Source organism: Scyliorhinus canicula, chromosome 7 (genome assembly GCF_902713615.1).
Source record: "Scyliorhinus canicula chromosome 7, sScyCan1.1, whole genome shotgun sequence".
NCBI classification, from domain to species: domain Eukaryota; kingdom Metazoa; phylum Chordata; class Chondrichthyes; order Carcharhiniformes; family Scyliorhinidae; genus Scyliorhinus; species Scyliorhinus canicula.
The window spans coordinates 45,521,688-45,543,764 of NC_052152.1; the positions used below are offsets into that span (position 1 = coordinate 45,521,688).

General features: G+C 43.8%; 1 protein-coding gene across 2 annotated transcripts in view; it reads left to right on the forward strand.

The window, feature by feature from the left end:
* gsk3ba (glycogen synthase kinase 3 beta, genome duplicate a) overlaps nucleotides 1-22,077 on the forward strand; it is a 175,538-nt gene that overhangs the window by 47,958 nt on the left and 105,503 nt on the right. For both annotated transcript variants that reach the window (XM_038801907.1, XM_038801908.1), the window contains exon 2: nucleotides 16,580-16,773. In XM_038801907.1, coding sequence (XP_038657835.1) covers nucleotides 16,580-16,773 — 194 coding nt within the window. The remainder of the gene's footprint in view (nucleotides 1-16,579; nucleotides 16,774-22,077) is intronic.

Here is a 22,077-nt window from a genome sequence, read left to right on the forward strand (position 1 = left end):
GGGGTGAAACCCACGCAAACACGGGAAAAATGTGCAAACTCCACATGGACAGCGACCCAGGGCCGGGATCGAACCTGGGACCTCGGCACAGTAAGAGAGTAGTGCTAACCACTGCGCCACCGTAGTGCCCTATATATGTAATATATGGATTAATATATGTAATATGTCCATGTTCATGTAATCAGCAGGAATGAAACTACTCATTGTATTTAGAAAATGCTTTCTTTTTTCTCTGGAATAGAATAGGATTTTGCAAAGAAAAACCTGTTGAGGTAAAAACTCCGGAAGATATATGCTCAGAACTCGGGAAAGGACAGACAATAGGACAGGAGGCTGCAGCGAGCAGAGATTCTTCCTTGGGCTGTAGCACAAATAAAGAGGAGTTAATTCTGTTTCTAATAAAATAGATTTAGCTCACTTGGCTAGACAACTGGTTCATGATGCCAAGCGAGGCCAGCAGCGCCGGTTCAATCCCATGCCGACCATGAAGACTCCACCTTCTCAACCTTGTCCCTCACCTGAGGTGTGGTGATCCTTGGCTTAAATCACCACCGCTCAGCTCTTCCCCCTCAAAGGGGAAAAGCAGCGTATGGTCATCTGGGACTATCTTGACTTTACCTTTACCACTGATGTAAGGAGTGTAGTAGCTTCATTTTTAAAATTGCAAGGCTACAATTTGTACTCAGTTAAATCTCAAAGGAAGTGGGATAATACAAGTAACTGTTGTCTAGTCAATGCAATGTTAATTGCGGGGAAACCAAGAAACCGTAATTCAGGACAAAATTAATTGTCACTTGGAAAATGACAGCCAGTAAAAATTTATTTTCAGCAAATCCTTTGGCTAACTTGATTTGTTACTTGTGGTAGAATTTTTTTTCTTTTTCTCCGCGGTGTATGGGTGTCACTAACATGGGTATATAGGTGTTACTAACATGGGTAGCATTTTATGCCCATACCTAAGTGTCCTTTATCTAATTGGCTTGTTAGGCCATTTCAGAGGACATTAAGAGGCCATGTAAGGACATCAGATTTTCTTTCCTAAAGGGCACTCGTGAGCCAAATGGATTCATCTGAGATTAATTGAATTTAATTTTCACCAGTTGGTTGGTTTTGAACTCGTGTCTCCAGAGCATTAGACTGGATTTCTAGTCCAGTGACATTACCATTCTGCCACCATCTCCCCCTATTAATGAAGGTAATGGCTGTATGGACCTTTTTAAGGCCTTTGATAAAATACCACATAATACCTAAAAATTGTTGAAAGGACCAAAAGTAGAGAGTATAGATTGAGCATCCCTTGTCCGAAATGCTTGGGGCCAAGTGTGCATCGGATTTGGAATTTTTCGGATTTACATGTGCTGTTTGCATTGGGAATTGCGCATGTGTGGTGCATTGGGAACTGCGCATCACCCGGTGACTCCTGACATCACGTCAGTGCTCAAAAGAAGGACGGAGTTCGTAATTATTCGGGTTTTAGAATTTCTGATAAGGGATGCTCAACCTGTAGTGGTAATTGGTTGTTTTACTAACTGGAGGGAAATATACCATGGTGTTCCCCAGTATTCAATATTAGGACCACCGCTCTTTTTTGATATACATTATGGTTGAATGGTGGACCGAAACAACCTCTCTCTAAATGTCGGAGAGATCAAGGAACTGATCATCGACTTCAGGAAGCGTAGAACGACCCCCCGCCCCCACCGTTTGCATCAATGGCTCCGAAGTAGAATTGGTCAATAGCTTTAAGTTCCTGGGGGTCGCCATCACCAACAGTCAGTCCTGGTCCACTCAGGTTGATGCAAGAGTCAAGAAAGCCCAACAACGTCTCTACTTCCTATGGAAGATAAAGAAATTTGGCATGTCTGCATCAGCTCTCTCAAACTTCTACAGATGTGCCATAGAGAGCATCCTATCCGGCTGCATCACAGCCTGGTATGGCAACTGCTTGGTACAAGATCGCAAGAAACTGCAGAGTGTGGTGAACTCAGCCCTACACATCACACAAGCTTGCCACCCCCACATTGATTCTGTATACTCCTCAGGAAGGCAGACAGCATTATCAGAGACCCCTCCCACCCAGGCATTGCCTTCTTCCAGACCCTTCCATCAGGCAGAAGGTACAGAAATCCGAAGGCCCGCACATCCAGACATAGGAACAGCTTCTTCCCCACAGCTACCAGACTCTTCAACGACTCCCTCGGACTGGTCTGTTCCCTGTAAGAACACTATTCACTACGCCCTGTGCTGCTCTTTCTCATGTATTTGCTTTGTTTGGCCCCCTTGTTCCGCACTGTGACCAATCACTGTTTGTCTATGTACCATTTGCCAATGTACTCTGTTGATTATTCTTTTTGTCTACTTTGTACGTACTGTGTACATTCGCTCTGCCGCAGAAAAATACTTCTCACTATACTTCGGTGCAGGTGACAAAAATCAAATCAAATCATTAACATGGTCGTTATAATTTCGAAACTTGCAGGTGACATAAAATTCAACCAGGAAAAGTAGTCAACAGTGAAGAGGATCATAACAGACTTTTGAGCAGAATAGATAGATTGGTGAAATGGACAGTCATGTAGCAGTAGAAATTTAGTACAGTGAAGTTTGAGTTGATGTGTTCTGTTAGAAAGGAATGAGAATCATAGAATCTACAGTGCAGAAGGAGGCCATTCGGCCATCGATTCTGCACTGGCTCTTGGAAAGGGCACCCTACTTAAGCCCACGCCTCTACCCTATCCCCTTAACCCGGTAACCCCACCTAATCTTTTTGGACACTAAGAGCAATTTAGCATGGCCAGTCCACCTAATCTGCACGTCTTTGGACTGTGGAAGGAAACCGGAGCACCGAGAGGAAACCCATGCAGACACTGGGAGAACATGCAGAATCCGTGTAGACAGTGAACCAAGCTGGGAATTGAATCAGGGACGCTGGAGCTGTGAAGCATCTGTGCTAACCATTGTGCTACTTTGCTGCCCTAAGAGGCGATATAAACTCAATTATAGTATTTTAAAGGGGGTGCAGGAACAGGAAGATCAAGGAATGATATGTACACATCTTTTGAAGATGGCAAGAGAGGTTGGGAAGGCTGTTTTTGAAAGAAAAAAACATGGATTCCTTGTAAATAGAATAGATAACTCACCTGATGTGCAGTAAAGCAGCATAACTTGATTTTTTTTCTTGTAGAATGCAAAAGGAATTGTGTGGAACCTTGTTGAAAAGCTGATTAGGCTTCAATTGGGATATCGCGTTCAGTTCTGCATACCACACTTTAGAAAGGATGTTGAGGTCAGGAAAAGGCTGAAAACTTTCATGAATGGTGCCAGTAATGTGGAACTTCAATTAAACTGTCCTAAAATCTCCTTATGTTGACCAGTATCAAACTATGTTTCAATAAAACTCTTAGGAAGTGCCTTGAGATGTTTTGTTATGTTAAATGTGTTGCATAAATGCAAGATCTTGGAGAGACTAGAGAAACTGGGATTATTCTCCTCAAGAACAGAAGCGGTTATATAGTAGAGGTGTTGAAAATCATGAAGGGTTTTCATGGCGAAGATATTTCCTCTGGTAGGAGGGTCAGTAAACGGAGGACTTAAGTTAATTGGTAACAGAACATGGGGTGAAATGAAAATTTGTTTATGGGGCAAGTTAATATATTTGGAATGCATTGTCTGTAGTGGTAGGTGAAGTATATCCAATTGAATCATTCAAAAGAGAATTGGATAAATACTTGAAGAGAAAATTGCAAGCCTTTGGGCAAAGAGTAGGGCAGAGGGACTAATTGAATAGTTATTCGAAACAGTTAGGCTGAAAGGCTTCCTTTATGGTGTGAGATTTAGATTTCAGTTATAACTGTTCAATCACCTGATACACAAAGAATTTGTTGTCACGTTTTGTCTCGCGGCGTTTTCATTTTGGTTTTCTATGGAGGGATAGCAGAAATGCACTTGCAAAAGACATCAACACGTAGTATAGATCATGTTGGGACACTATTGTTACATCACTGGATTACCCCAAAGCACAGGTATAGGATGTTACAAGTCAAAAGCCATAAAATTAAATAAAAACAGAAAATACTGGACATAAAAAGATCTGGTAGCACCTATGGAGAGTATGAAAATAAAGCCGAGGGGTGAACTAATTGAGATCTTTAAATCATGAAAGGTTTTGATAGGGTGGATGCAGAGAGAATGTTTCCTGTTGTGTGGTAAAGCATAACTCAAAGTCTTCAATATAAGGTGGTTATTAAGAAGCCCAAAAAGGAATTAAGAAGAAGTTTACCTAAAGAGTGGTGAGAATGTGGAACTCGCTACCACATGTGGTAGTTGAAGCGAATAATATAGATGCAAATTTTGGGGAAACTAGATAAGTATTTGAGGAAGAGAGGAATTAGATGGTTAGGATGGTAGATTTAGAAGGTGGAAGGAGGTTCAAGGGAAGATTAAAACCTGCATATACTGGTTGGGCCAAATAACTTGGACGAGATTCTCCGGTGCGGCGCCCCCCCCACCAGCGGTGGGATTCTTCATCTCGCCAGCTAGCCAATGGGGTTTCCCATTGTGGGCAGCCCCTCGCCGTCGGGAAATTCCCGGGTGGGTGCACTGCCGGTGCAATGGAGAATCCCCTTGTTTCTGTGCTGTCCTATGTAACCAGGTTGGCCTTTCTCCACAGTAAGGCATTTAGACTGTTACAGAAGCAACTCGTGCTACTGAACCTGAGAAGGTATCCACATCAAATGCAAATCTGCAGTGTTTTCTTTTCCTTTGGATAAAGCTCTAATAATGATTAATTTTATCCCGTTCATGATTTTTAAAAAAAAATGTTCCATTTATTTTTGATGAAAACGAACTTGATTCAACAGAGGTGGAGCAACCAAAAAAATAATTCTCGTTTTTGAGACTTAATTTGTGTGTATGGGCCAAGCATGTTACATTTTTAAAACATCACAACGCTTTTTACATATGTTACGAAGTAACCATCATTTGGTTCTCATTCAAGCAAAAACAGCTAGATGCTGATTGGTGATTGAATAACTGTGACTGGTGTTGTGAGAGGTTTCAAGGGAAACAATTTGCTAAATTCCAGTATTAAATGAGCTTGTAATAGCAACTTTTGTGACTTCAGAATGTTACAAATGCTTCATAGTCAATAAGTGGTTTTGAAGTTTATTAATCTGTAACACAAATGGGGAAATTCAGCAGCTAATTTGCATAGCAACAATCCACAAACAGCGAGAGATACAGATAGCACTGCACTCGAGACATTAACTTCAGAAATTGTACTGAGATTGGGTTATCCTGATTTCCTTTGTTTGATGACAAATGGCCTCTGCTGCCTCGGCTCCAAGCTTTGGAATACCTTTATTAAACCTCTCTGCGTCACATCTATTCGCCCCTGAAAATTGAATCTATTTGGCCATGCTTTTTCGTCACCTGTCCTAGTATCTCGATGTGGCTCAATGTCAAATGTTGTCTTATGATCCTTCTATATGGGGTATTTTACATTAAAAGCATATCCATACAAATTTATGTGTGGAACAGAAATTGAGTGGCAGTTTGGTAGAGAAAGCAGTTGAACTCTCTGACTAGGTCAGATTAAAAAGTACTTTGGTCCCATTGTGAAAGAACCGACACATGACAAGGTACACAAATTAAATATCAGGCAATTGTGAAATTTAAGATTAACGCTGCCTGCCAGACTTTCAGTGGCGGCTATGGAGGAGTAAGTCACACATTTGGTGGCTCCCGCTCAGGTCGGACTTTTGGACCTTTTCCCCGATTTTCTACCGGACTTTAATTGTAAAACTGATGACAGAGGCAATTGTGTATTGAATTCCCACATCGGTGCATGGAGAGAAGGACTAGAAGTGCTCGTAAAGGCAGAAACAGAAAGACAGAGAAGGCTTGGGCTGAATCTGCAGCGGGAGACAGCATGGCGGAGGAGTCAATTGAGCGGCTGGAGCTTGGATTGGGCGCACAAGATCGGGTGATCCAGAAGGTAGTGAAGGCGCTGGCTGAACAGGAGGAACATCAAACTGTGGTGGAGGTGGAGGTCGGGATGCTGAGAGACCAGCAGAAGAAGCTCCTGGAGAAGGTGGAGGACCTAGAGAATAGGTCCTGCCGGCAGAACTTGAGAATCATTGGGCTCCCGGAGGGGTCCGAAGGAATGGACGCTGGGGCAGACATCGTAAACATGTTTGAGAAGCTGCTGGGGGATGGGGCAATCTCCTGACCCTTGGAGGTGGACAGGGCTCAGAGCACGGGCGAGGAAGCCGCGAACGGGAGACCCCCCCCCCCCCCCCCCCATGGCAATGGTGGTGAGATTCCACAGGTACTTGGATAAGTATTGAATAGCGCATTCAACAGTGGGCCAAGCAGACACGGAGATGTAAGTGGGACAACAGTATCCTGTGGGTCCACCAACACCCGAGTGTGGAGGTGGCCAGGAGAAGAGCAGGCTTCAGCCAGATTAGGTCGATCCTTTTTAAGAAAAAGGTGAAAGTTCGGACTGTTGTATCCGGCCCGTCTCTGGGTCACGGCCGAGAAAGAGCACTTTTTTTTTGAATCGCCTGCGGACGCGCTGGACTTCGTGAAAAGGAAAGGACTTGTGGTGGACTGAGAACTTTTGAACTTTGCTGCAGCGCTCATGAGTTTTTTTTTGTTTTTCTGTTCTTTTTTAAAAAAAGTTTCCCGCTTTTCGTTTTATGGAAACTGTTTGTAATGCCTTTTGTATTGATTTGGGACCAGTGGCACTGAATTAAAGTTTTTCATTTGGACTGTTGGGGAATGGTTGTTGTTTAGATTTTGGTGTTTTTCTGTCGAGCAATTGTGTGGGGATTGTTTGATGTTGGAGTATGTTTGTATGAGTTGGGGAGGGTACAATAGGTGAGAGACTATCCGGCGCCAGGGATGGGGGCCACCAACTAGCTGGGCGGACTAGCTCACGGAAGCGTAGTGGGGGGTGTGCATATGTTTGGTTTATTAAAGGGGTTGGGTTACAGTGTTGTTACTGGGGGGGGGGGCGGAAATGTTCTGCTGATGAGGGAGGGATTTGGGCTCTGGGATAGACACAGGAGGTTGGGGGCGGAGGCTGCCTGGGGGCGGGCCGGTGGAGGCGCGGAGCATTGACTGGAGGCAGGCCCAAAAAAGGGGATGGCTGATCGGCGAAGGGGGGGGGAGCAATGAGCCCCCAGCTAGGCTGATCACCTGGAATGTTCGAGAGTTAAATGGGTCGGTCAAGAGGGCACGTGTGTTTGCGCATCTTAGGGGACTGAAGGCGGACGTGGTAATGTTGCAGGAGACGCACCTTGGAGTGATTGACCAGATTAGATTGAGGAAAGGCTGGGTCAGTCAGGTCTTTCACTAGGGACTAGACTCCGAGACTAGAGGGGTTGCGATCCTGATCAATAAGTGAGTGGTGTTTGAGGTGGATAAAATAGTCTCGGATGTGGGAGGTCGGTACATCATGGTCAGTGGGAAGCTGGAGGGGGTGCAGGTGATATTAGTAAATGTGTATGCGACAAATTGGGATGATGTGGAGTTAATAAAGAGGATGCTGGGGAAGATACCGGACCTGGACTCGCACAGGTTGGTCATGGGAGGGGACTTCAACACAGTTATTGACCCTGGCTTGGACCAGTCAAGCTCAAAAACGGGCAGGGTTCCAGCAATGGCAAAGGAACTAAAATAGTTCATGGAGCAGATGGGGGGGGGGGGGGGGGATCCATGGAGATTTGGGCAGCCGAAGGTGAAGGAGTTCTCCTTCTACTCACACGTGCATAAAATGTACTCCCCGATTGATTTTTTAAAATTTTGAGCAGGGCCTTACTGGCAGGGGTGGTGGACACGCGGTACTCGGCGATCATAATCTCAGACCATGCTCCACACTGGGTTGACCTGCAGGTTAGTAAAGACAGTAACCAGCGCCCGCACTGGAGGTTAGATGTGGGACTTTTGGCTGACGAAGGGGTGTGCGAGCGGCTGAGGAAATGTATTCAGAACTACCTGCAGGTCAATGACACGGGGGAAATTTCAGCAGCGGTGGTCTGAGAAGCACTGAAGGCCGTCGTGAGCGGAACTGATCTCGTTACGGGCTCATAGTGGGAAAGTGGACAGGGCTGAGACGGACTGACTGGTAAAGGAGATACGAAAGATGGATAGGAGGTATGCGAAGACTCCAGGGGCAGGGCTTTTCAGGGAACGGCAGAGGTTACAGGCGGAGTTTAGCTTGCTGACCGCAGGGAGGGCGGTAGAGTAGCTGAGAAAGGCGAGGGGGGCGATCGACGAGTATGGAGAGAAGGCCAGCAGAATGCTTGCACAGCAGCTTAGAAAGAGGGAGGCAGCCAGGGAGATAGGGAAAGTAAATGACAGAGATGGGAACCTGGTTGGAGATTCAGCAAGGGTGAATAAGGTGTTTAGGGATTTCTACAGTAGGCTGTGTAGGTCGGAACCCCCTACGGGGCTGGAGGGATGAGGCACTTCTTGGGGGGCTGAATTTCCCAAAGGTGGACAGGGAGCTGGTAGAAGGACTGGGAGCCCCGATCGATTTGGAAGAGATAGTTTAGGGTCTGAAGGCGATGCAGTCGGGGAAAGCCCCGGGGCCGGACGAGTACCCAGTGGAGTTTTATAAAAAGTTCTCTGGGATATCGGGGCTGAATTTGATGAGGATGTTCAATGAGGCAAGGGAAAGAGGGGTGCTGCCCCCGACTATGTCACAGGCCACGATTTTGCTCATTCTGAAGCGGGACAAGAGCCCGGATCTGTGTGGGTCCTCCAGGCCGATATCCCTGTTGAATGTGGACGCCAAACTGCTGGCCAAAATTTTGTCCTCCAGATTGAGGATTGTGTTCCAGACGTTATTAGGGAGGACCAAACGGGGTTTGCTAAGGGTAGGCAGTTGGCCAATGTAAGAAGGTTGTTAAACGTGATCATGATAGATCATGATCGTGATCTATGCAGACGACCTGCTCCTGTATGTATCAGACCCAATAGAGGGAATGGAAGAAATCATGAGGATTATAGGGGAATTTGGCTGGTTTTTGGGGTATAAGCTAAATATGGGGAAAAGTGAGATGTTTGCGGTCCAGGCGCAGGGACAGGAGAGGTGATTGGGGGAGCTGCCGTTTAGATTAGTAGGGGGGAAGCTTTAGGTACCTAGGCATTCGAGTGGTGCGCAGTCCAAAGATGTGCGGGTTAGGTGGATTGGCCATGCTAAATTGCCCGTAGTGTAAGGTTAATAGGGGGATTGTTGGGTTACGGGTTACGTGGGTTTAAGTAGGGTGATCATTGCTCGGCACAACATCGAGGGCCGAAGGGCCTGTTCTGTGCTGTACTGTTCTATGTTCTATGAATGGGACTGGCTACATAAATTAAATCTGGCCCGTCTAGTAGACCAAATGAAGGATGATTTTCGGAGATGGGACGCGCTCCCATTGTCATTAGCTGGGAGGGTGCAGAGGGTGAAGATGACGGTCCTCCCGAGATTCCAGTTCGTGTTTCAATGTCTCCTCATCTTTATTCCGCAGTCCTTTTTTAAATGGGTCAACAAAGTGATCTCTGGCTTTGTTTGGCGGGCAAGACCCTGTGGGGGTCTATTACTATTAACTATTACTAGTAACTATTACTGGGTGGTGAATATAGCCATGATCAGGAAGTGGGTGGGGGTCGGCACAGGAGCGCAAGGAGGTGGCTTCATGCAAGGGCACCAGTCTGGGGGCATTGGTGACTGCGCCTCTGCCATTCCCGCCGGTAGGGTACTCCACCAACCCCGTAGTGGTGGCGGCCCTGAGAGTCTGGGGGCAATGGAGGAGACGTGGGAGCAGAGGGAGCATCGGTCTGGTCCCCAATCTGTAATAATCACCGGTTTGCCCAGGAAGTATGGATGGGGGTTCCGGATATGGCGGAGAGCAGGGATTGAGAGGATGGGGGATATGTTTATAGAGGGAAGCTTTCCGAGTATGAGGGCGCTGGAGGAGAAGTTTGGGTTGGCGAGGGGAAACAAATTTGGGTATCTGCAGGTGCAGGATTTCCTACGTAAACAGGTGCCAATTCTTACCGATCCTACCGCTAAGGGGGATTCGGGACAGGGTATTTTCCAGAGGGTGGGTAGGAGAAGGGAGAGACTCTGACATTTACAAGGAACTTGTGGGGTCAGAGGAGACACAGACCGAGGAGCTGAAGCGCAAGTGGGAGGTGGAGCTGGGGGGAGAGATAGAGGGTGGTCTATGGGCAGATGGGTTGAGTAGAGTCAAGGCGTCCGCAACATGTGCCAGGCTCAGCCTGGTACAATTCAAGGTCGTTCACCGGGCTCGCATGACAGTGGCCCGGATGAGCAGATTCTTTATGGTGGAAGACAGATGTGCAAAATGTGGGGGCGGACCAGCGAACCATGTCCACATGTTCTGGGCATGTCCGAAGCTGAAGGGATTTTGGCTGGGGTTTGCAGATGTCATGTCCACAGTGTTCAAAACAAGGGTGGCGCTGAGTCCAGAGGTGGCGATTTTCAGGGTGCCGGAAGACCCGTGAATCCAGGAGGAGAAAGAGGCAGACGTTCTGGCCTTTGCTTCCCTGGTAGCCCGGAGATGGATACTATTAGCTTGGAGGGACTCAAAGCTCCCGAAGTCGAAGTCCTGGCTATCAGACATGGCTAGCTTTCTCTGTTTGGAGAAAATCAAGTTCGCCTTGAGAGGGTCACTGTTAGGGTTCGCCCAGAGGTGGCAACTGTTCGTCGTCAACTTAACGGAAAATTAATCGTCAGCAGAAGGGCGGTTTAGTTTAGCTTAGAATAGGGGGTTAATAAAGATAGGACCTGTAAAGGAGGGAGATGGCTTTTGCACTATTTTTATAGTTTAATGTACAATGTTTATTTTGTTGTTGTTATACCAAAAATACCTCAATAAAATGTTTCTTAAAAAAAGATTAACGCTGCCACACCTGGGGAATATTTAATTACACTAACCCACCCCTAGCCAAGTTGTTCAGTAGAGCTACAACACTGGCATCTACCTGGCAATGTAAGAAAATTGCCTAGGTATGGTCTTGTATACAAGAAACAGGATAAATGCAATCCAGCCAATTACCGCCCCATTGGTCTACTCCCAGTCATCAGTAAAGTGATGGGAAAGGATCATCAGCAATGCTTTCAAGAGGCCTGTACTCGGGAATAACCTGCTCGCTGACACTTGACGTTTGGGTTCTGCCAGTGTCACTCAGCTCCTGACCTCATTGCAGCCGTAGTTCAAACACGGATAAAGAACAGAACTTCAGTGGTGAGGTGCGTGTTACGCCCCTCGTCATCAAGGCAGCATTTGACCAGGCATGGCATCAAGGAATTCCAGCAAAATTAGAGTCAATAGGATTCGGAGGGAAACCTTCTGCTGGTTGGAGTCATACCTGGCACAAAGAAAGATGGTTGTGGTTGTTGGAAGTCGATCATCTCAGCTCCAGGACATCACTGCAGGATTTCCTCGGGTCCAACCATCTTCAGCTGCTTCATGACCTTCCTTTGATCATAAGGTCAGAAATGGGGATGTTTGGTGATGACTGCACCTCAGCTCCATTCAACATGACTCGCGAACTAAAACAGCCCATGCCCAAATGCAGCAAGACCTGAGCAAAAGAGAAAATACTGGAAAATCTCAGACGGTCTGGCAGCATCTGTAGAGAGATGCCCACATCCTGTAAATGAATAATAAAATAAAATTTAAGGAGAATAATTTTAAAAGTACAATGGTGGTCATCACACAGATTGAGACTTTTAATCGTAAAATAAGGCGAGGTACATCGGTGGCCAGCTTTCATGGAAATTGAGGAGAGTTTGGAGCTAAAGGTGGAGAAGACCACCAAGAACCTCCAGTTGACCAATGCAAATATGTTCCTGATAGTTTAAAAGCGAACATGATTGTGACTCGAGAGGATGATCTGGAATGATGCAGTATTGTCACAGGACAGGATTGCTGGAAGGTAGATATAAAGTGTTGGAGAGTCTATAGCTGGAAGATAAATTGCCCTACTTCATTGGTGACTTGGAGAATTTGATGCTATGTTGCCTTCCAAGAGCAAGGGTACAATATGAGACAGGTAGAAAATCTTGCACGGACCTAGAACCTAATTAAAGATTTTGCAAGATGACGTTTAAGTGCTGGGGAATAGATAAGGAAGCAAGATCTTGCAGGTAATCCTGTTAGAATTATTGCCAGTTTCACTTACAACACAAGGTGTTATGAAGTATATGAATGCATGGATCTGGGATTTGTGTTGAAGAAAGAGTTCAAATTTCTTGCAGATAGGAGAAGATTAGAGTTGAGATCTCAGGTGCCCAATTACCATACAAACCTATGAATTTGGGACATGATCAGGCCACTTGGCTGTTTGAGCCTGCTCTGCCATTCAATAAGATCATGACTAACCTGATTGTAACCTTAATTCTGTATTCCCACCTATCCCCGATAACCTTTCACTCACTTGCTTCTCAAGAACCTATCTACCTCTGCCTTAACAATAGTCAAAGACTCTGCTTCCACTGCCTTTTGAGGAAGGAAATTCCAAAGACTCGCAGTCCTGAGAGAAAACATTTCTCCTCGTGTCTTAATGGGTGACCCCTTATTTTTAAATAGTGACATTTAGTTCTAGATTCTCCCACAAGAGGAAACATCCTCTCAATAGCCACCTTCAGGATCTTCTTTGTTTCAATCAAGTCACCTCTTACTCTGCTAAACTCCAGCGAATGCAAGCCTAGCCTGTTAAACCTTTCTTTGTTTATGTAGTTACATTGTGTACCTTGTGTTGCCCTATTATGTATTTTCTTTTTATTTTATTTTCATGTACTTAATGATCTGTTGAGCTGCTCAACAGAAAAATACTTTTCACTGTACCTCGGTATACGTGACAATAAACCAAACCAATCTATTCCAGATATTATTAGCCTAGTAAATCCTCTCTGAACTGCTTTCAGTGTATTTGCCTCCTTGCTTGACTAAGGACACCAATACTGTACAAAGTACACCAGATGTGCTCTCACCAATGTCCTGTATAACTAAAACATACAACCTCTTTCCTGTTGTATTCAATTCCCCTCGTAATAAACAATAACATTAGCTTTCCTAATTACATGACCTACCTGCATCTCTGCAATCTCTCAATGTGTGAATAATATGCTTTTTTAAATTTTTCCTGCCAATGTAGACAATTTTAGTTTCCCACATTATACTCCATTTGTCAGATCTTTGTCTATTCACAAGCTATCTGAATTGCTTTATAGCCTCCTTATGTCCTCTTCGCATCTTAATATCTTTGTACCATCAGGGAATCTAACAACCATACCTTTGGTCCCTTCATCCAAGTCATTTATATAATTGTTAAAATGTTGAGGCCCCAGCACGCCACTTGTTACATCTTGCCAACCAGGAAAAGACTCATTTATGCCAACTCAGTTTACTGTTAGCTCGACAATCTTCTACCCGTGCGGATATGTTACCCCTGACACCCATGAGCTTTTGTTTTGCTCGGTAACTTTTTAATGTGGCACCTTATCAAATGCCTTCTGGAAATCTAAATACAGTACATTCACTAATCCCCTTTATCCACATCATATTTTACTTCAAAGAACTTCAACAAAGTGGTCAAATATGATTTCCTTTACACAAATCCATGTTGACTCTGCGTGATTGCCTTGAATTTTTCCAATTGTTCTACTTTTAACATTTTCTTCGTGACAGATGTTAAGCTAACTCCCTGTTGTTTTCTCTGTCTCTTTTAAAAAAAAAATAGGAGTTGCCTTCACTATTTTTCAATCTAATGGGACCTTTCCCGAATCTAGGGAATTTTGGAGTTGGAAAATTAAAACGAACGCAGCAGCGATCTCACCATCCCATTTCTTTTAAGACCCTTGCTGAGAGGGAAAATTGGGCAGTGATTTTAATTTTCACTAATGTGGAAGCAATTAATTCTCAGTTACATCTATCTTCTTAATTCTCAATTTGCCCTAACAATTCTACCCTGACAATAGCAAATCTGTTTGATGTTTCCTCCATGAACACAGGCAATCTTAATTTAGAATGATTCGAAGTGGAAATAGAAACAAAATTCACTCAAGTTTGCAAAAGTACTAAATTGGGAGAGACCACAAACAATGAGGAAGCGTTGATCAAATATAGAAGACACTGGATTGATTCAGCAGCTAGCTAGACAAGTGGGAGGTATTGTACAATGCAAAGTCATGAGGCTGAAAAATGGAAGAAAGCTGTGACATTATATATTGAGGAATATTATTTTATAAGGCGGACCATGAGAGATTAAGGGTTTGGTGGATAGGTTTTTCTATCCATTACAGTTGTGAAGAAACAGTAATGAAGAAAATAAATAAGGGCTTGGACTGTGCAACCAGAAGTGTAGAGTAAACCATCTGAGTTTCTCCATGCACTGGTCCAGCACAATGAGTTTAAAAAAAAAAGAAAAATTCATTCACTGGAATGAGCATTGCTGGCTCGGTCAGCATTTTTTTGCTCATTCTTAATTGTCCTCAAGAAGATGGTGCTGAGCAGCCACCTTGAACCGCTGCAACCCCACATAGTGCAGGCACACCCACAGTGTTGTTGAAGTGTTTCAGAATTTTATACCGGCATCAAAAGAAGCGGCAATATAATTCTAAGTCAGAGTGGTGGTGTCCCAACCTCCGACAGAAACTCAACAGTTTCATTCATCGTTTTGTGGCAGAGACATCCAAGCTTTAAAGACCATTCAGCAAATGTCAGGCAAATTGATAGGCCAGTGTTTTTCAAACTTCTTTTCCTGGGGCCTATATTTACCAACCGGCCGACCTTCACACCCACGCCGGCCAACCTTCGTGACACCATTTTCACTTGCCGTCCTCACAATCTCACTTGCTTAGTGATTCAAGATTGCATTTCTGCTAAGGGCTTCAGCTGGCGATTCAGGTTGTCGCTGCATCCTTCAAAAAAAATAACGACTGATTTGTCCTCAAACTTGTCATGCTTATTCTTGAAATACCTTTGAAGTTTTGAGCGTTTTAAACTTTCATTTGCCAGTACTTCCTGCATATAACACACACGGGCTTGTCTCCTGAGTTACATTGGGAAATTATTAATGTGCTACGTTAAGAAATTACCATTATTCTGCTTTGTACCCGATTTCAGTTTCTTAATGAGTTGTTCACCAGAGGCCCTGAAGATCTGGATACAGCTCACACCAGTTCTGCTTTGTCCTGCTGTGGACTCTCCTGAGAAAGCTCACTCTAGCAGATTCAATTGTGAGATCCTGGCCTGTTTGTATCTCTGGCCCTCTCTTCTTTATTACAAATGATCCATCTTCAGCCCTTCACACAGTCCGGTTGCTTGCTTGCTGGTAGCTACAAAATGGAGGAATCTCTCCTGTGATTTTGCACCCAAACCACGAACCTAGAGGGTGCGTGACCTCTCTCTTGCAGCTTCAGACAGGAAGACACCAGCGTTCGCATTTCATAGTCGGTCGCAGCTGTTGGTCCTTCATCCACTATTCACAGCATGGTAGCACAAGTGGCTAGCAGTGTGGCTTCACAGCGCCAGGGTCCCAGGTTTGATTCCCCGCTGGGTCACTGTCTGTGCGGAGTCTGCATGTTCTCCCTGTGTCTGCGTGGGTTTCCTCCGGGTGCTCCGGTTTCCTCCCACAGCCCAAAGACGCGCAGATTAGGTGGATTCGCCATGCTAAAATTGCCCTTGGTGTCCAAAAAGGTTAGGAGGGGTTATTGAGTTAAGGGGGACAGGGTGAAAGCGAGGGCATGAGTGGGTTGGTGCAGACTTGATGGGCCACATGGCCTTCTTCTGCACTGTATGTTCTATGTTCTTAATTGCTACGACCAATTGCTCTGCGACCCTCCCAACAACCGCCCAACCCACCCGCGGGTTGTGATCTGAGTTTGAAAAACCATGAGCTGGGCAATTGCGTTATGGCGGCTGATGGAAAGCAGATGGATTGTGCTACATTAGGGTGCTACATTAGGTTCTTGAACTGGATACTAGATACCGATGAGGCTGACGAGGAGTCACTTTGACTCTATCATGGTTTTGAGGTTGGAGAATACAGATTTTATGGCACAAAAGAGTGAAATGAGGTAACCAGGTTAATTACGCTGGTGAGGCCAAGAGATGTACAGTAGCAAGTCAACAGATTCTAAAATGAAAGCAAATGTCATGGAATAATAAAATTACACCATACTGTTTTCTTTACAAAATCTTTGACATTATTCTACTCATCTCTGACATCCCTTTAACAATGTGCAGGGCAAAATTTTTTTTTTATACAGGATTGCAAACCACAAAGTGGGAGGAACTGAAATGCTAACACTGAATGCAAATGCCTGAAGTTGTATGTGTTTAAATAGAATACCTATGAGGGAAAATTGGTTAATGGAAAATTCATTGTTTTGTGGCCAACATATATAGCAATGGAAAACAGCGGAGTGTTACGTGCCCAGAATCACTTGGTTTATTTTTAGTAAGCAATTGGCTGCTGATATGTATCTTCTGTAAGTCATTGTGCTTTGTAGTTTGAACACTGGCCCTGATAAACTGATTTTCTTTTGGATTAGGAGACAAAGATGGCGGTAAGGTGACAACAGTGGTGGCAACACCTGGACAGGGTCCAGATCGGCCGCAGGAGGTCAGCTACACCGACACCAAGGTGATTGGCAATGGTTCTTTTGGTGTCGTTTACCAGGCAAAGCTATGTGATACAGGGGAGCTGGTGGCCATCAAAAAGGTTTTGCAGGACAAGAGATTTAAGGTAAGGGATACAATTAATTTTAATTGGAAATTTCAGAGTGGTTGACAAAAGTTACATTTTCTACCCCTTTGGCATTGGTTGGGTGGGAAAAGCTATTTCTCAATTCGATCACTTTGGGGATTAGCATGTTGTAATTCATTCTGAGGGCATTTAAATATCAGACTGTATGGAATTGAAATATTTTGTAGTTGGGCTCTTAAATGGACCTTGAATCGTGCTTCAGTAAAATTCTAGACTCCCACGATATTTTTCTGATGGGTCGTTTGAAAATAGTTATATTTGTAGTAATCAGTTTTGTTTACAGACTATTTGCATAACTTAAAAATTGAGACTGAATGCAAGATCAGTCGCATTCCACGATGTTTCTACCAAATTAATTTATCGCATACCTTGACTATTGATGAATACATTTCAGTATGCTTCAGACATGGCTCAGTTGATAGCACTCTACTCCCCAAGGTTCCAATATCTCGTGTCTGAATGCAAAAATCAAGGTTGATACTCAATACGGTACTGAGGAGTGCTGCACTGTTCGTGAGTTGTTTGGGATGTGATGGTAAACCAAAGCCAAATTTGCCTGCTCGGGTGGATGTATAAGGTTCAGTGGCAATGTTTCAAAGCAGAGGGGAGTTAACGGAGGGGAGTTGACCTCTGTGTATTGGCCAATGTTTATCCTTTAATCAAAATTACAATAACAGTTTATGTGTTCATTGGCGACGAGAGGATTTTCACAGTAACTTCATTACGGTGTTAATGTAAGCCTACTTGTGTCAATAATAAAGATTATTATTATGATTAATGTTTGAAGAAGTTTGTTATGTGCAAATTGGTTGCCGTGTATCCAGCATTGCAATAGTGACTATGCTTGAAAAGTGCTCCATTTGCTGTAAAGCTCATTGAGGTATTGGGTATTGTGTAAAGGTCAAATCTGTCTTTTTTTTATTATCATCTGCAATCTTCATTTTGAGTTTAAAAGCTGAAAAAATAATTGGCAAAGTTGAAGCAGCAAAGCCTACCGTGGAATAGAAAAAAATACTCATGTTTGATCACCTTGATAATGATCCAGGGCACTCTTAAGCTATTTTTGATCGTTAATCCTTTAGGTATCAGTGTTCCAACATTGCTCTGACCAGATAACATTCAGTTTCAGTCCAGCAAATGAAGGTGCGATTCAGTTGCTTGGGATTTTCATCATTGTTTTGATCTAAAATTCAGCATATTAGTGTGAAATGGGGTCAAAAGATGCTTCTTGGGCAGTCCCTCAGAGCCGAGGATGACTTACTTCCACTCTGGTGAGGTATGTTCTGCAGTGGCTGAACAGTCCAATCCTAGATCTGCAGACTGTGCCGCAGGTTTGGCAGGTGGTGTTTGATTGGGTGGATGGGACTCTCTGGATTCTGTGCACTTTCTGCTGTTTACGCTTGGTCTCCGTGTGCTCCACCCTGTGACGCTCGAGGTGATTGCCGCCTTCACGGATGCTTCTTCAGTTTGTGCATTCTAAGGCAAGCAAATCCCGATGGGAATGCTGCATTTATTTGGGGAGGCTTTCAAAGTGTCCTTGTAATGTTTCCTCTGCCCTCCAGTGATCGCTTGCCATTGTAGAGCTTGGAGTAGGGCACTTGTTTTGGGGGTCTTGTCGGGCAAGCAGACAACGTGTCCATCCCTTCGCAGCTGGTTGAGCGTGACTAGTGCCTTGATACTGGTACCAATGTGAGCGTCCTCTCCCAGGCCAACATCCCCAGTACAAAAGATGCAATTCCATGGGGATGGGTGTCACATCCCAAGAGCGTTTTAAAATTTTTTTTAAAAATCCTTGTATACGCTAAGTGCTTTTTGCAACCACCAGGCACCTCAGAGTGTTTTACCACTGAAGTATGCTTGATATGTAGTCACAGTTATAATGTAGAAAGGGTACTTGAAATGCTTTTGACACCGTATGTACTCTGGTAATATTCTGTTTGCGACACTTCAGACGCGCTTTTAGTTCCTTTTCATATGCGAACAACCAGCCCAACACCTGTCGAAGGAGCCTTGGGGAGATTGGTTAACGTTGAGGAGTCTAAGAAGCTATGGTCCTTCAAGGCCGCCACAAGTTATTTTTTGTTTTTCTTAATTTACTTTAATCTGTGGACTGCTAATGGCCTATGCTCATGCCCAATTATGTTCTCCTTCCTGACCACTTTCAACTTGTCCCAAATGGGAGCTGCAGAGACTGGCAAGCTGGAGGCCCAGCAGGCAGCCCTGAATTGCTAAATATGTTGAGGCGCAATTTCATTTTAGTCTCTAGCCTGTAGTTGTCATTCTGTGGCTGAGCACTGGTTTAAACGTCTGTCTAAGATCTCTCATGCCAACTGAAGGAGGAAGGTATTTATGGAGAAACAAAATGTGAATCCCCAATCTTGAAGAAAAAACGCTATCAGCTGAATGGTGGTGATGACGAACAAGCCATGCAGTTTTGAGAAATGTAATTTTGTACAACATTTCAGTCAGTTGATCCTGAATCAGTTGATAAATCAACTATTTAGCACTGCACTCTATATTGTTTTCTTTCATAGCAGCCGTTTTGAACTGGCAAAATGGTAAATAGCAACAGTAGTATGTGCTTGAGTACGTATTTTTCAAAACTGAAATTAAACTGAGTTGAAGTATCTTCAGATGTGCGCAAACTTCCATATTTCTGGTTTACTAGTTCAGTAATTGAGAAGTTGTTTAGTTTGCATTTACTTCACACCACTTTCCATACATTAAAATAGCCCCTAGTATTTAACCTGTAACAATATATTTAATTCTTGACAATCTCAGAAGGTCTGACAGAATCTGGGGAGAGAGAAGGGAGTTAATGTTTCGAGTCTGGATAGCTCTTTGTCAAAGAGAATCTTTGTTTCACATTCCAGCATCTGCAGTAATTTGCTTTTTTCTTGCTATTTAATTCTTGCATTAGCCTAGAACAGGGGTGGGCAAACTACGGCCCGCCAAAGGTCTTTATGCGGCCCACCAAGATCAAGTCATTAAAATTTTTTTTAAATTTAAGGTTAATGGGGGGGGGGGGGGGGGGGGGGCTGTTGAGTTACTGGTATAGGGTGGATACGTTGACTTGAGTAGGGTGATCATTGCTCGGCACAACACGTGTTTCATGTGAAGTTTCTACTTTAAAATATTAATTAATAAAAATTAATTGCTTTTTTTTCTTTAAACTGAGTTACTTTGTTTTTCAAATAAATGTGTTTCATATAAAGTTTCTACTTTAAAATATTAATTAATAAAATTAATTGCTTTTTTTTTCTTTAAAAACCTATTATTTTGGCTATTTTAAATATTAATTATTTTACTTAATATACTATGCGGCCCTTTAAAATTGTGAATTTCTGAATGTGGCCCTTGCACGGAAAAGTTTGCCCACCCCTGGCCTAGAATTTCCATGACCTGGATTGTCCTGACAGGTTAGAACAAACAAAGAACAAAGAAAAGTACAGCACAGGAACAGGGCCTTCGGCCCTCCAAGCCCGTGCTGACCATGCTGCCCGACTACACTACAATCTTCTACACTTCCTGGGTCTGTATCCCTCTATTCCCATCCTATTCATGTATTTGTCAAGATGCCCCATAAATGTCACTATCGTCCCTGCTTCCACCCCCTCCTCCGGCAGCGAGTTCCAGGCACCCACTACCCTCTGTGTAAAAAAGACTTGCCTCGTACATATACTCTAAACCTTGCCCCTCGCACCTTAAACCTATGCCCCCTAGTAATTGACCCCTCTACCCTGGGGAAAAGCCTCTGACTATCCACTCTGTCTATGCCCCTCATAATTTTGTAGACCTCTATCAGGTCGCCTCAACCTCTGTCGTTCCAGTGAAAACAAACCGAGTTTATTCAATCGCTCCTCTTAAACTCTTAAGAGTTGAATTTTGTTGAATGTCTTGGCCAGTTTGGACTTGCATACTTTAAGATTTTATATTTTTAATGTTGAAAGGCAACGGTATTTAAATATTGAGAGCATAGCGAATGAATAAGAATTGGGTAATTTGGACATTCTGAATTCTCTGTGAACCTGAACAGGCGCCGGAATATGGCGACTAGGGGCTTTTCACAGTAACTTAATAGCAGTGTTAATATAAGCCTACTTGTGGAAATAAAGATTATTAATTAATTAAAGTGTAGATATAAGCAAATTGGAGATTAGAAAGCAATTCCTGATCATATATGCAATATTCTCACATCACACGTACTAAATGCTATATCCACTCCTTTGAAAGGTAGTAGATAAATAACAAACTTAAGAATGAAACTGAAGCATATGTGATTAAATATGATTTAAATAACTCATGTTCCTTTGCTGTAGAGAATGTGGAATGTCTCCTGGAAATAAGGCTAGATAATGTAGGTTAAAATGTATCCTGGTGCTTTACGCTCAAATTCTTTTTGGTGGATATCTCAAACAAATTGATACCACTGCCAGAAATGTAACATAACACGTATCAATACCTTTACTGCAAGGGCAGGGGGGAGACTCGGTACATTGGAACAAGCTGCTTTCCTCCAGACCCCTCAAAGCCTATGCACTGACTGCAATATTCCGATCAGGAGTATGATGGGAGCTGGGATTCAACCATCGAGGCTATTGTGTAATTCAGTTAAGTCATGATTGACATTACACTCCTACCATTTATTTACTTCTGTTCCAGACTCGTTGTATCCTTCCCCAAGAAATGTCAATCAATTTCTGCCTTGAAAGGTTTCCCAAGTAGTTAGGGGAGATACTTTGAAATTCCTGCTGCCTATGTGTCAGGGGGTGGGGGTAAGGGGGAAGAGAGAATAGTGCTCACTTCATTCTTAAATAGCTTGGCTCTAATTTTCAGTTTAGTCCCATTGTTCTGGATTACCCAACAGGGGAAATAATTTCTCTGACTATCGTTTTGAGTCCTTTTAAAATTTTAAGCATCTTGGGAAATCAACCTGAGAGGGCATGTGGACCATGGACTACTTGGGAGAAATTACCTTTTTCTATTCCGTACATAACTATAGTAAGAAGTCTTGCAACACAAGGTTAAAGTCCAACAGGTTTGTTTCAGACATGAGCTTTCGGAGCACTGCTCCTTCCTCAGGTGAATGGAGAGGTATGTTCCAGAAACATTTATATAGACAAAGTCAGAGATGCCGGACAGTGCTTGGAATGCGAGCATTTGCAGGTAATCAAATCATTACAGATCCAGAGAGAGGGAAAATCACAGGTTAAAGAGGTGTGCATTGTCTCAAGCCAGAACAGTTGGTAGGATTTTGCAAGTCCAGACCAGATTTGGGGGGGG